Source organism: Fundulus heteroclitus, chromosome 7 (assembly GCF_011125445.2).
Source record: "Fundulus heteroclitus isolate FHET01 chromosome 7, MU-UCD_Fhet_4.1, whole genome shotgun sequence".
Classification (NCBI taxonomy): Eukaryota; Metazoa; Chordata; class Actinopteri; order Cyprinodontiformes; family Fundulidae; genus Fundulus; species Fundulus heteroclitus.
This window is the reverse complement of record NC_046367.1, coordinates 25779160-25795254: the sequence shown is the minus strand read 5'-3', so window position 1 is coordinate 25795254 and position 16095 is coordinate 25779160. Positions and strand designations below refer to the sequence as shown.

General features: G+C 40.8%; 1 protein-coding gene across 4 annotated transcripts in view; it reads left to right on the top strand.

Annotated features, from left to right (window-relative positions):
• Positions 1 to 12091: 12091 nt before the first annotated feature.
• The window catches only part of LOC105921411 (neurabin-1), a 39831-nt gene continuing 35827 nt past the window's right edge, over positions 12092 to 16095 (top strand). For 3 of the 4 annotated variants that reach the window (XM_036139302.1, XM_036139301.1, XM_036139299.1), the window contains exons 1-2: positions 12092 to 12233; positions 14020 to 15978. In XM_036139302.1, the coding sequence (XP_035995195.1) occupies positions 14173 to 15978 (1806 nt within the window). In that variant the 5' untranslated portion in view covers positions 12092 to 12233; positions 14020 to 14172. Of the gene's footprint in view, positions 12234 to 14019; positions 15979 to 16095 lie in introns of those variants that run through there. The other variant, XM_036139300.1, reaches the window with a different exon arrangement.

Genomic DNA, 16095 nt, shown 5'->3' with positions numbered 1-16095 from the left:
AACAAAAAGTGCCTCTAACGTCACAAAATGAAATGGCTGCAGAATCAGCTGCCAGTCTAAGAATATAAATACAGCATCTATCAAGCAGCAAAGAACCTTAACTTTCAAGAAGCTGCATTTGACACTCAAGGTGGGACAATCTGGTGAAAGGACAATTATTGTTTGTGCCCTCCACAAATTTTACCTTTATGTAGAAATGGCCAAAACATATTTGGCATAAGTTCTCTGATCCGATCACACAAAACACTGCAGAGCATGAACACACCATACATAGTGAAGCATGGTGTAAGTGGTATCATATTTTGATATTTTTTCCAGCAGGAACAGGGAATATGCTGGTGTGGATTCCCAGTAATGCAGGGCGTTTTCTCTTCTTCCTGTTAGCTTTGGGAAAGCAGGTGGTCTAAGAGGAGACTGAAATAGGCCAACTAAATTAAACAATGAAAAACCCTACACTAAACAGAGGACTTGGCCACAGATTGCATCTTTTCAACCCCTACTCTGCAGCTTTAACTTGCCTGCACAAGCAGTTTTACAGCAACTCACGCCTTGGGACATGTGTCCTGATTGCCTCATTAGTGACCTCAACTTTTAAGCCACATTCAGGACTGAAGATGCTTTTTGGACGTGAGGGGAAACATCTTACTGCTGTCTTCGATTTAAGCACTCAGGACAGGGGCAGGGAAGCTGGTTGGAGCTGACAGGAAGACGGATGGAGCTAAATTTAGGGCGATCCTGGAAGAAAATGTTTCAGTAGCTGCACAAAACTAGGGCGGAAGTTCTTCTTCCAGCAGGGCAGCAACCCTAAACACACAGCTGTTTAGGGTGGAAAGCTTTAAATGAAAACATATTCAACAAACTTATATTGAAATGAGAATCTCTGGCAACATAGGAAAACTGGTGTACATAGATACTCTCCATGTATTCTGACTTCACTATATGCTGATTTTGCAAAAGACAATAGACAAAGATTTCAGTCTCCACTTGTTGGCTCAAGACTTGCTCTGAAAGACTTGCAGCAGAATTGTGAAAGACAGTAACCTGCTGACACAGGAGGCACGAGTATTAACATGCACCACACCTTTGAAATTCTCATACATTTTTTTTTAAACTTTGCATAATTTTCCTTACATTACACCATTGTGCACTATTTTATTGTGGTCTGTCTCTTAAAATCCCCACCAAAAATACCTAGAAGTTTGCTAACATCGCAACGAAATGTTTAAAAAATTCAATTCAATTCAATTTTATTTATATAGCGCCAAATCATGAAACATGTCATCTCAAGGCACTTTACAAAATCAAGTTCAATCATATTATACAGATTGGGTCAGATTATACAGATTGGTCAAAAATGTCCTATATAAGGAAACCAGTTGATTGCATCAAAGTCCCGACAAGCAGCATTCACTCCTTGATGCTTGTACTTTTGAGTAAAAAATAATAACTGTAAGACTGAATTGTAAGACACTTAAGAAAGATATGTTGAATACATCTTAGATAAAAGGGGGAGTAATAAAGTAAAGAAGAACAATTGCAAAGTTGTGAATGGCTGCAACACTAGAAACTGAGAAAAGGCACGTGTAACCATGATAAAGCAAAAAGAGGACCACCTGCAGCAGGATATTAGCAAAAGTGGCTGACAGAGGTCATGGTGGGGAGCTCATGAGATACCAACAAGATTATTTAGAGTACATAGACTCAAGCCACAAAGTCAAGCTGCCTGCAATCAGTCACGTCTCTCACTGCATTGCAACTTAACCAACTGCAGCTATAGTGCTCTGTGTGGGGAAGGACATTGTATCTTAAGTGGGAACATTTCCACACTGGCCTTGAAAAAATTAAGCTTTATAAGAAGAGGCCACACGATGAAAGGGTCACTGGTTTCTCCGTGTTACCTTGGAAACAAACTGCTAATATAGAGACTGATGCAGCAATGCCGTCTGTGCTGACGATGTAAAAAAAAAAAAAAAAAAACTCTGGGAGCATGACTTTATTGCTACTCTTTTTTTATTACTTGCTGCCTAATATACACCGTTAGATACAAAGGATATTTCTCTCATTATCATCACCGCCCCCGGGTTGAGAATTAATATAAACTCAATGGTTATTGCAGCAGCATTAACACTGAAAATTAAAAAAAGAATGCAAGCTTTAATCTGTGTATGTTAAAAAAAAAACAGCTGTCCAATTACTGGTAGCCCTGCTGTCGATACTGTGTTTAACCTGTTTTCTCTCCAGGTTGGAGCCTACAGAGGGAGCTTTAATTTTCTTTTCCTCAGCTCACCCCATGTGTTTCGACGAGGATTTAGGAGTGGACTGAGATGGCCATAAAATCTACTTTTATGTCTAAAGAACTATCTATGTGTTGATTTATCCACACGTTCTGGATTGTCATCCTATTAAAAACAAAATTAGGTCTCTTTTTTGGCTTACTGGTAGATGGCACCAGATTTTTATTTAAAATTTCCTAGGATTTCAAAGCGTGCCACACAGTTTATAGTCCCTTTATGCACCTGGAAGGGTCTGCCTTTTCCTAATCCGTTTATGTGTCACTACCCCCATGCTTTCAATGCATTTATTAAACTAGCATGGTATGAAGCCACTGGGCGGCAGTCCTGAGTTTGCGTCCAAATTCAGAGGATTAACTTAAAAAGTTAACACATTTCTGATAAACTTGGCAACATTGGATCAAATTTTGGCCACCCCTCACCCACGATTACATGTGGCGTTGCTCCGTTTGTTGCGTTTGGGCACCCATCTGCAAGCCTCCTGTTGACTGACTAAAATATGCATGAAGACAGACATAAGACTCCTTCCATGTGTGTCCGGCTATTTAATATTGAGCATAAATGGGCCTTGACAAAGTTTCTAGGCCCTTGGGAAGATAAGCAGGCCCACAGCATCACAGATGACCATCCATGGAAGAGCTAGCTGGTCTGTTGTATTCATATACATATTGTGGATACATGCATGAATATGTGTGGATATGTGGTATTCCAAATGCATTTTAACATGGCTCTTTTTTCCTATTACAGAATGCAACACAAAAAAACGGAAGAAAATACAAAAAATGTACTTGATGAATAGAAGAATATAATTACAATGGCTAATTTTGACTGAAAAGCACTGTTTTGTGCTTGTTTTCCTTCTTCTCTCTTCCAAATATGACTTTAAGATGTCTAATGTAAAAAAAATTATAAATGATTGGTCCCCCAAATCTAATGTACTTAAATAAAAGGTTGGGTTTCTCTACAATTTTTGGTGAAATTATGCTTCTGAAATAAATAAAATTACGTTTATATTCTAAAGTATAAAATTGTCTGGTTCTGCACATACAAGAGGATTCATCACATGACAACATTCCCTTTTTCTAGGCATAATTTGTCCATTCATCTTAATTGATGTACCTTTACAAACGTTCAATAATTTCCACTTTTGAAACAATTTCTTAAAGAGAGTTCATCTTCTCTGCACAAGAGGGCAGCATTGTCTCTGTAAAAGTCTACTGGTGTGAGTAAAGACATGAAATTATTAATATATTCTTGTAAATACAACAGAGGAGGAATATTTCTCCTGTGTTTAAATTAACAAAACATATTTGGGCTATTTTTCTGATGACCCTTTGACCTGAAATCTTCCGTTCAACTCTTTCGGTCTGTGGACCTTAGAGCGGGATGGCTTCGCCAGTGCCAGACTCTTTCCCTGAGTCTGCACTACCTGTTGTAGTCTTGCCCTCTCTTGCAAAAGTAAATCTTGTTAGAGTAAATACCAGGAATACGGGACTGGGTTCAAGCTAGGGCAGGCACAACCCAAAGCACACATTCCTGTAATGCAGCATACCATTGTCTTACAGTTGCCTCACGTGTAAACATTACAGTGTTTGACGGTGTTATGCACTGCAGCCCTTACTATCGCCTCAAACCTACAACATTCTGCAGGTAAACACATGCACTTACTTTCATGCATTTTAGAGTGACTTTATGTGATAGACAGCACAAAGTACTGGATGACTGTGAAGTGGAACAAACATTGAAAATGCTTTTCAAAAATGTTTTATAAATTTAAATCTGGAAAATGTGACGAGTGTCTTTATTCAACACGCTGATACGCCTAAATAAAGTCCAATGCAACCAATTGCCTCATGACTGAATAGAGTCCAGTTGTCTGCAAATATACAGGATATACAGACAGCACTGTAAGACAACCATGTTAGCAGTTTATTAGCAAAAAAAAAAATCCTTGATCTACGTGGTGTTGCCCTTTAACATAAAAATAAACTTAGCTGATTTGTGAAGGCCCCAGATGTTTGTTAGAGAACAACATCAAGAAAAATAAGGAACACAGCAGGGGTTATAATTATGAAACAATATCACTGCTGTGCATCCTGCCTGTCTTCTGTTGTGTTTTGGGCTGACTGTTTTCCACTTTCATCCTGCATAGTTTTCCACTATGCAGGATTGCCTGCATGAGCTTCGCCTGGGGCTCTGTCTACTTATACCTGCCTTTCACAGCCAGTCAGTGAGCAGCATTTGCGTGTGCCGTCTGCCCTGACCTATGTTCCCGTTTTGGACTTTCTGCTCAGCCTGCCCTCGCTGGACACATCATTGGCCTTCTGACGTTGGTCACGACCTGGACCGTCTCTGGTTCTAATTTTTGCCTGACCCTTTTTGGTACTGTTCGGTCTGCCACCTCCAATCACAACCCCTGCACGGCTCACGGACCACCTCTCTGTCACCAGTGGTTTCTGCCTGTCTTTTTTTTTGTGTGTGTGTCCTGTCTGGCAGTGTAGCATTAATAATTGTTGTCTTAATGCCAAAGAGAGCCCAACAGATTTTACCTTCACAAGTGGAGCCTTACTGCTTTCACCATAGTGCGCCACTTTATTTGTATATATGCAAGACGCTTTATTAGATTTTATGCTGGGACTATTTCACATTCAATGGGCACAGAAATGGGAAGGCAGAAGAGGAAGCAAAGGAGAGATACAGATTAATGCTAAAAGGGAGAAAAGGTGAAAGAGAAAGAGGAGAGGAAAGGGAGAGAGCAACAAAACATCCTCTGAGTCTACTTCTACATCTGCAAAGAGAGATATAAAAAGAACAGCAAAACCAACCGATAAAGTATTACAGGTACAAACAACTAACGCCTCGATACCATTACTGAAAAATATACAGTATTATTTAATATGAAATGTATAAAGTGACAGCTGAAGATAATAATAAGGGTTTTCTGTATAGAAGTGAATCTGTCAGCACCTAAATCCAAGCATCTGTAGGTGTTTTTGAGAGTGCACATGTGTATGTAAGGTTTAGACATAAGACAAATACTTAATAGTGGTTGTGAGGAGCCAAAGACCTGGCCCCCAGAGGACTGAGGCAGACGTCTGAGGAACCAGAACCGTTTCTGCCCGCCTAATCCCACTGTGAGCATCCTGCCGTCTGCACAGTCTGTCTCCTGCTCACCCCGGGCTCTCTCCTGCCTGCACCACATTTTTGCTTATTTGTTTTATTTTGATAAACTATTTAAGCGGAACATCGTGTCCAGCTGAATTATTGGGTTCTTTGTTAGGCTTAGCATTACAATCACAAAGTTTGAATAAATCTCAAACTCTATTTAATCCTTTACCTGAATATCAAAAGAGATATGGCACAACAGCAAACCAGCAAAGAAAGTCTGCAACCCAGCTAAATAAAGGGCCCGTGGTTACTCTGGAGGAGCAGCAGACATCCTTAGCTCATGTGGATGAATTTGTTGACAGAACAACAAATCAACACACATTTTACAAACCTCACCAGTTATAGCCATTAAAACCAAGAGATGAACCATTTCAAGTGTGCTAGAACCAGATAGAGCAAACCTGTATTTAAATTAGCCCATTTTAAAAGGACAGTGCACATTAATAAACTGCAATGCAGACAACTAAGCCAACAGGCTTGCTTTCATTGGTAGTCCATTAGCCTGAAGCAAAGAGTTGTCTAAATAAAACAATATCAATACAATAATTGTTTAAAAAATACAAACATTACATCACAACCAAGCATATACCACTAACATGTGAAATCAAGTTAAAAGGAACAGACCACTTGGTAAAATATGTAACACAGATAGTTCCAATTCTAAACACAAGTGTTTAGATTGTGTTTAAAGCCAAGATAACATGGACTTCCTGACTGACTGTGGTATAGATTTCCTCTGATTTGATGCTTTTTAGAGAAAGAAAACATCAGACCAAATAATGTCGTTCTGAGGGGGATTGCAGTCATCCCTGGTGATTTGATTTTAACAAAGTCTGACAGAGGAGGAAGAGCAAGGAGAAGAAGGACGCTATGGATTAGGGAAACGTTTGTTTACATTCCAAAACAGGTCCCAGCTGAACAGAATATTGTTTTTGTTGAATTGTGACAATGATGAATGTCATTTCTTATTTAAAATGTTGTGAGTTTGATTCGATGATACTCCTTAAAGTTTTAGGGTAGGAGAGAGCTAGAAGACGAGTTGTCAGAGGCTGCAATTAGCTTTAGATGAGCAGAGCTTCATCTTCCAACAGAAACAGTTTGCTTTAGGTCAAAGGATATTCACGTGTTAGAACGGCTCAGTCAAAGTCCAGACCTAAATCCAATTGAAGATCTCTGGCAAGACATGAAAAAAATGCTGTTTATAGATACTCTTAAACTGACCAAGCTTGAGATAGTTTGCAAACAGAACTTTGCAAAAGCAAAAAACAAAGAATGGACATACGCACGTCACATTATTTTTAGATTTTCATCACATGAAAGATGTTAAAAATCAAACATCATTTTCCCTCCAGTTCACAAGTGGAAGGAAAAGGATTCAAGTGAGGATATTTTGTATTAGAAAATGTGAGACAAGGTCAAGGAGGATGAGGACTATTGCAAGTCCCTGTATCAAAGAAGAATACAACAGGACATATTTATTCTGTTAAAAATTATGGTTGTTTTTTTCTGTAAGTCTGCATTTCTCTGCAGAAGTAAGAGATGCAAAAAGGAGAGCTGCTTTGTCCTAAGCTGGAAAGAAAATGAGAGATTTTCTCAAAAGTTACCCATGTTCTTCGGACTACATCACCTGCTTTTTTTTTTCTTCTCATTTTTCTTCTCATTTTCCTTTTCGTTCCATGTTGTTTGACGTGTTGCCGTAGCAACCACTGTTGCTTAGATTTTACCCCAAGCCCGGAGACTGTGGGACATGTCGGCCCTTCAGTTGCTAGGAAATGCTCCTGCGAGCACCGAACGTAAAACACGCAGACACGCAGAGCGCTCATGTGCACGTGCCGCAGACATTTCTGCTGCATTTGAAAAACGACTGCTACTATGTGAGACTTCTTTGAACGATTGCCTTTAGAGGACAAAGCAAACTTGAGATCTAACTCTTGCTGCACGTGCAGAAAAGAGCAAAGGAAATAACGTTAAAACAAGTGTGCTCTTTATTCCTTGGATTTACATAAAACAAATGAGCCAAGAGAACTGCAGAAAGCCATACTGTACGCAGACAACAAAGTGCTTACATAAGCTATGAACATGAGTGTGGATATAAGTAAGCTACAAAAAGCTTCACATATCAGATAACCACGTCTCAGATGGAATGTGAAGGCAGATAACTCCAGAGGAAATGCCTGAGGACTGAGACTTTTCTGCAGACGTCTCCTTGGATGCTTTAGGACACCAGTGTTTGCACAGCAACGGCAGACAACATGGTTTCACAATGTTCTTCAAATTATTCGGACCAGTGAGGTACCGTAATGAAAAAAGATAAGAGAAAAGATCTTGGGAAGTCAGTATTCCATGTTTTGGCCAATTAAAACTTTAAGTGGGATAACTCCTGAGGCTACATACAAAGATGATAGTGCTTTCAGAAAGCGCCCGACAACTAGAACACCATCTGTTCAAGGCTCATGCTGCAGTCTGCTTCATGTTTATCAATAATTAGTATACCCTTTGCATTGTATTACATATGCTCAAAGTATACAAATGCCTGATAAATATTCTATTAGATTGTTGTTGTTTTTTTTTTTTTTTTTTTGCAATGAGCAATTAAAGTTCCTGATTCCATGAAAGAAATATATGTCTGAAAACGTCACGTGTTTCACAGGTATCACTGAAAGTGAAGGTGAGACATTGTCTTGCACATCCACTAAACTGCTTTATGCAGCGTGTGTTTCCTGGGTCAGTTGGCTGGGTGATATTTCTGTAATGTAGGTTCTTTGCCACTGAGGAAATCAAGCTACACTGCCACTCAATTTCTTTGTAGACCAGCTCAAAATCAGAAAACCTTTGCTCCTGCGTGGAACATGTGAACTAAAAAAAGGGAAATATAAGACGTCAGCAACTCAGTGAGGGAAATTCCTCGCTGAGGAATGGACTCGTTAAAAAAAGAAAGTAAGAAGAAAAACAGAAAAAAATTTAACTATACAAAATAGTTTGTAAAAATACATAAATAAGAAATGAATAAACAATAGAAAAACAAATAAAATCAGACAACAAAAACTTCACATTAGAATCAGTTCAACAGATTATTTTATCATTGTAAACAGACAATTTCTAAAAAAAACTGTTGTGTACAACAGATATCTGCTTGTGACCCATTTTTAATGAGGTAGTGTATACACAACCGGCTTACCTTTTATTCGTCTAAGGAATACCAAAACAGACACCACAAAGCCCCGTGACACTAATTTCAGAGGGGAGACGAGACATGAGGAGACATCAGTGACGTGGCGTTTACTTACCATCTTGCAGCGTAGAACTGGAAACCAGTCGTGCATCACATCCAGGTGTTTAACTTCTTCCTTGTTTTATTGCTTCATCTTTGAGCCCAGTGTTCCTGCTTGTTTATATTCGATGAGATGTCACTGCCATATCACAACAGCTCATTGAGCTCACTGCTATGTCTCTTATAAACATGTCTTGTTATGGGCTGCACCTTTTCTAGCGGCTGTGATTCTTCATCTGCTCAAAACAAAAAGCACTCCTTATAACATCTTGAACTATCATGCAAACAAAAAAAATGGATCACCTGGCCATGCTGTTCAGTTTTTGGCGCTTGATTGCGCACAGATGTACAGATGTTGCTGTTTTTTTTAACATTCAATTTTAGAATGTCTGGATTCAATGCGATAAAACAACATTAAATAGTGCACAATTGTGAAGTTGATGGAAAATTATGTCGTTTGAATTATTTTTACAAACCAAGTCCTGAAAAATCTGGCGAGAATTAAATATTCCATTTACTCTGAAATCCATGTGCAATCAATTGCCCTCAGACATCATCTAATTAGTAAGGCCTCAGAGGTTTTGTTGGACAACATTAATGAACAATAAGCAATGTGATGCAATTGCTTTGCCGTAACATGTTGGTGGCAGTATCATGCTCTGGAGAAGCTTTTCGTTAGCAGGGACAAGGGACCTGTCATAGTTGATAAGAAGATGTAGGTTAGTCCTGAAAGAGAACCTGTTAGAGGCCGTAAGAGACTAGAGATGGGGACTAGAGATGGGATTGATCTTGGAGAGACAACAATAAAAAACATACAGAGGCTGGGCTACAATGGAATGGCTTAAATCAAAGCACATTCATGTGTTAAACGGGAAAAGGTTAATGGGCTGCAGAGCAAACTGTTGCTGCTTAGGGCCCCCAAACCAGGTATTCTCATTGAGGGACAAGATCTCATTTTAAAGACAGTTGTGTTTGATGGAACAAAACAACAACAAAAAATACAATTTCTATCTAGTTTATTTATAATGAGAATCCCATAAAATTTGAGTTGATGGTTTCAGTAGAGATTAATCAAAGGAGTATTATAATGTTTAGTATTTAAACAAACATCTAAATGAATATTTCTTTAAAGAAGCTATATGCAAGATACTTACTGGAAAATCAGCCTAAATTATTCTCATTTGTCACATTCCCTGTAAACAGTCGGTACTCTCCATTAATAATGTCATTGTCAAGTTTTTCTCCTTTCAAACCTAGAGGTACGGTCCGGTGTAGGTACCAGATTGACTCGGGCTGCCAGATTGGCTCGGGTGCTACCCGATGACGTCTACATATGGCAACTCAACTCAAACAAACTAGATTATGCGCCCGCGGTCTCCATTTGTTACAAATCAATTTTATTTTGTTAATTTACGGTTATTTTCCTGTAAATTAGTCGAGGCATGAAAACTTTTAACATCATTTTGGAATACTTCTGTGGTAGTCTGACAATTTAATCGGTAATTTTGCAGGATCAAAGAAGTTACAACCTTAGAGAAATTTAATTCCTCCAATTTTTTTTAAGTTGTGATAGGAAACTAAACCATAAACTCATTTCATTTTTAATAAAAGTCAGCAGCCACATTTAATTTTATCACGGCATTCATCACTGTAAAATCAATAACGTTCATTCCTCCTTTTTGTACTGATGTTGTTCTTTCTGATCACGTGTTTTTTTATTATTCCAGATGAAATTGTGATGAATTTGATTATTTTTTTTATTGTGGTATTTGGTACATTTAAGATATATGCTGGATAAATTAGTCTGGCTAGCCCTTCCATTTTTGTTAACAATATTCTTCCAAACATTGAGCCAATTGTCAAATATTTGTTGTTTTTTTTATTTATTTGTAAAATGGCTTGAATATTTGTTCAAGCCTTTGAGAGAAAAGAAACCGCTAAATTAACTTAATAAAATTGATTCGTTACAAATGCAGACCGCGGGCTCTATGTAGTTTGTTTGAGTGGTGTTGCCATAAGGTGACGTCATCGGGAGGCGCAAGGCCCACGGAAAATCTGGTGACGTCATCGGGAGGCGCAGGGACCATGGCGATTTTCTTCGTAAAATTGTCCATTTACAAGCCGCAATCCCGCTCTCGAATAAAACCTACACCCCGCTATAATTACTTTAGTAAGTTGCCCAGACCAATTACAATATTTTGCGCAATTGAGCAAACGTTAAACCAACAATGTATAGTGACGTCATCAGAAGACGCTGGACCCGAGTCAATCTGGCAGCCCGAGTCAATCTGGTACCTACACCGGAACTACTTCGGTTCAGAGTGTAGCCCGCGTCTACTTCCTGATTCCTGAGCCAATCATATGAGAGTTCCCAGGGTTCCCAAAACAGAGGGCAGCATTTGATATTTTATGTCAGCAAAAGAGCAACAGCCTTGAAACACGGAAGTCGGTAAGAGAATCAGACCAACAATAGAACAAAATACATTATATACCTATCCTGTTGAAGTAAACATTCAGTGGACTTTCACAGCTGCAGAACTGTTGGGTAAATGGCGGGCCTCCATGAAATACATTGTGTGTGCTGTTCTGATTTTAACCACAAGGTGCCATTGTTACTTATTGTTCCTTTAATTTGTTTCTCCTTGGTTGTTTTGCTCCCCCAACCCCAAATCACAGATTTGGATTTTACCAAATTTGTGTGGAGATGCTATCTGTCAGGCCCCAAATATAATTCTGCTTAAGGCCCTGTTCAACCTTGGGCCAGCCTTGGTGTGCTTTTGCAGCAGGATTTAAAGATAAACAATGAGTTATTTCAAACATGAAATCATGAGTAATGTATTAACTAAAGGTTAGCCAAGATGAGTTTATGAGCCTTACTCTTTTTTTATTGCTCAAGTTTTTAAAGCTACTACTCCGTCAGTGACACATATGTGGAAAAGGTAACCTATCATAATAGCACAGCGAGGTCACTGCTAAGAGAAGCTTAAAATTAGGGAACTTTATCTTTGTTAATGGGAACTGTTTACAGTTTTAGTAAAATTACATTTTCTTCTTAGTAATGTTTTGGAAGTGTTCTTCAAGTAGAAGGTAACTCCTTTTATCTTTCGGCGGTTCGACGCGAACTCTCGTTCCCACGACTCTTTTCTCTCAACATTTCTCGTGTTCATCTGCTGTGCCGTGGTGAAACTCTTGGTTGGGGGAAAAGAAAAGGAGTAGTGGGTTACAGTCCTGGAATGTGTGCGCGCTCCCGGTCCCTGCGTGCGTTCCCGACTGGCAGCGGCGGCGGCTGACTGACTGCCGGCGCGCGCGGTTCTCTGGCGCGCGCGCAGCTCGCGGCTCGCCGATCTGGAAGTGCAGAGAGAGAGAGAGAGAGAGAGAAGGCAGGGAAAACGCCGCCGGGAGCGGGGGATGATGGCGGAGAGCGAGAAGGAACAAGTTTGATACCGGAGCAAAGCTGGAATCGCGGGCGAGCTTTTCGGCGTCTAACTCGATAAGGCGGCTAGGTGAGAGGCTGAGAAAGTTGTTATTCACGTTTGTTTCCCACAGCAGATCGCGTTTGACCGGCGCGAGCTACTTCAACGAAGCGTACTTGAAAGGCAACAATGAACTGTTTGAGGCTGAGGTACTAACGCTCGGGCTCTATTGAAGTGTCGCCAGACCGAGTTGAACTTTGTGTCGTGCTTTATCTGGGGGTGGAGTTGCCGGCGGTACCAACACAGGTTAACCTACCGATTTAAGTTCATTTTTTTCTTTTTAAAGTTAGTTTTCGAGCCTAACTAGTTCGGCTGAAGTTTAGCTTAAAGCTAGGAGTCCAACAACTATTCAAATCCACTCCAACGGCTGTGCACGCGAGCAGACCTTTCAAATCACTGTTTTGTCGCACCCGAACCTCTCCGGTTTCCTTATACAATGTTTTTTTAGTGGGAGAAATAAGAAACTATGGCCAATGTTTGAGGAAGGGGGCTAATAAAATAATAAAACCAAGGAAAGTGCTACTACTTAACACAAGGACGTCACTAAGAGGCATTGGTGTGAATTTTGTAGGATTACGACTTCCCAGGGTTCCTCTGCAACCTTGAAAAAATATTAAATCTGGTTTTTGGCATTTTCCAAGTCTAGATAAGTGTGGTAAAACAAAAATGGATCAAAATACGCCGACGTCACTCCCTCTTAGCAGAGGTACAACAAGTCCGCTGGTATTTAGATACCTTTTATTTTTTACTTAGAATAATCCAAGAAAGTAATTAATTCAACCGCTGTGCTCTCTGGCATTTGTTTTAATCTCTTACAGTACTGTTAAAAAGTAGCAAAATTAGATGTCGGAGTTCCCAGGCCTAATATCTTATTCCATTTTCTAACAGATAAAATCAGAATTTCTTGAAAGATAAATATGTTTTTTGTATCAAGTTCACTTCAGAAGTTACTTGTCCAATTCATTTACCACTTTGGTTTTTGAGTAACTAGCAGAAACAAAAACTCATTCTATAACAAAAAGGGCAATTTCAGAACTTTATTATTATCTTTGTGTACCTTTTATTTGTTTGATAAAAGGATTTTGAATTGGGTTTGGTGTAGATGCTAAACAATTGACCTAGGAAGTGATCGCAATAGTCCAGCCCAAATTGTTTTATGTGTTAGAGATCTGAACTAAACTTAACCAAAAAAGATCTAAAATAGAGATAGTTGATCAGCACACTTCTAAAGTGGAAAAATAGCAAATGGCATCCAACAGAGGACAATGTTTTAAAGTTGCGTGTTCTTACCATTGGGGAAAAAGGCAGAGCATTAAGTCTGAAACGTGTGTAATTGTGAAGTGGTAATACTGTTGGAACCCTAATTAACATATTTTATGTTTGTTGTCCAAATGCGAGTATTTCATATTATATATTTTTTGTGAACTTTAGCGGTGATAATATTTGTAGGCGAGGGCTCCTTTGGGTGTTCTAAACACCTATTCATTTGAATAGGGCCATTAGAAATAAATGTCCTGAGAAAGACAATAACCTGTTCAATCCTTATTGTTGGGCTCTATGCTAAAAGCTGGCCAAGTTTATACAGTTTATCTGCAAAAAAAAGTTGATTTGGGCACAAGTTACGCTTTAGAAACACCAAATTTTATTGATTTAATGCAAAACGGCTCTTTTTATTTTCAATGTAACAATTGCAAATTTATGGGACTGTTGGACGCCCAAGCCGTCACTGAATGAAACCATTGTCATTATCTTTTGAATTTGTAAATTAAATGTGCTTCTCGTCTGTGTTAAGACCTTTTTACGTTTCTTTCTTCAGATGACTTCGCTTGAAACGAGAGAACAGTGCTCCAGAAAAATCTCTGCCGGACCCATGGCGATGGATGCCTGAACTCGTATTGTCTTTCTCCGCCAAAGCATTTTACAAGAGCTGATTCGTTTTGGAATACAACTGGAGTAATAGACAACCAAGATGATCAAAGCAGAAAACAAAGGAGGGGAGAGGAGCCTAAGAAGCGCGTCCCCTCACAGAAATGCGTACAAGTCTGACTTCCACGCCATTAAGTGCTCCTTTGACGGGCCAAAGTCCGAGGACGGCTCAAAAACGTTCGCGAATGGATCCAGTGAAACCCGGGAAGAGTCGAGGGGAAGGCCGTTTGGAACCAGAGTGAATAAGATCAAGAACATATTCCTGCAAATGGATGGACAGCAACAGGAGCCCCAAGAAGTGAAACCAGCTTTAAAGTCCGATGCCCCGCACGTTTCCCCGACAAAGTTGCAGTTCCCGGTCAACGCTCACAGGGTTAACTTGAGCAGCGCTTCAAGCCCAGAATCCCACAATTTAGATAAAACACCCAAGGGGGAAGATGTCGAGATTGACAAAGTGGCTCTGGCGGAGAAGTTTTCTGTGACCAGAAAACTCTTTGAAAGGGGCATCAAAGAGCAGCCGACTGCCGACAAACAGTCCCCGAGCAGAGTGGTCAATCGCTTGTCCCTCGGAAGTGCCTCCGATGAAGAGAAAAGCACCAGGAGAGTGTCGGGAGGCAGGGAGAGCGGTGGCAAGTTAGAGCAGACTCCCACATCAGCAGCTAAGAGCTGCTCAGACGAGGTAGCCGATGGCGAAAGAAGGCATGTGTCTAGGGTGTCGCTGAATGCAGGGCCATTGTCAAAGAGGTTAGAAAATTATATAGTTCAGAATGACTCAGACGACAACAACACATCTGATGGGAAGGAAGGAGCGACATCGGCTAAACAACACGGCACCGCTCAGCACACACAGCCTTCATCTGTGTCTAAGGACGGCTTACACAAACCCACGTCTCCCGTCAAAGAGGCCGCCGAAGCTCCGTTTGTTAACAGCGTTGCCATCAGAAGTAAAGACAGCAAATCTGGGTCTTTGGGATCAAGTTTTGGAAGTAAGCCAACATCCCCCGACAGCGGGACTGTCTCAACAAAACTTTGCCCATCAGAGCAAACGGCCTCGGTCGGCCACGGCTACAAGCTCCCCTCGTCGTCTGCGGATAGATTTAGCAGGACATCTGTCGGTGACGGGGGTAAACCTCCTAGTTCGCCCCCAGGGGAGGAGAAACAGCCTTTGCCGTCAGCTAGACACCCGGAAAAACCCAAGAGCAACGACGGCCACACAGGCGCCAAGCCACAAAGCCAGGCTTCCCCACCTGACTCCAAGGGAGGGAGCACGGTGCGGGCTGAGCTGGTGGTGGTACAGAATGAGTCCTCGGATAGCGAGGAGGAGGAGGAGGAGATCAGCGGGGACAACGTGTTTGAGAAACAGGAACGCACCAAAGACCCGCAAAGAAGCCTCAGCCCTGCTCATCAGATTTCACGAGAGAGTCCAGACGCAGATCGACGGGGCCCAGACACCGTCAACGAGGGGAGAGTGCAGAAGACACGCACGGGATCCGGTTTAGAGAAGGAGGAAGACAACTTGAATGTCAGTCAGGATGGTAACGATACTTATGAAGAGGATGAAGCAGCAGGAGAGGAGGAGGAGGAGGAGGAGGAGGATATACTAGCAAAGAAGGTGGAGGAGAACATTCTGGATAGAGCCTCTCCTGTGGTTTATGGTATAGAGAACGCAGCATTTGTGGATGACAGAGATGTAGACCAGGTCATCAGGGAAGAAGAGGAGGAGGAGGAAGATGAAGAGGAGGATCAAACCTACGGGGATTACGATGACTGTTATGAAGTCCCCGGTCTCTCAGATGAGGAGGAAGCTCCCCCGAAAAGGAGAATCAAGTTCTCCACAGATCCCATTTTGGTAAGTGTCCTGTTTTACGTCTGAGGTTTCTGCCGTTCGGCTCAAACGTCTAAAACACGGTATATCGTGTTTTAGACGTTTGAGCTCATCAACCACTGTCCGCGCTGACTCAGCAGC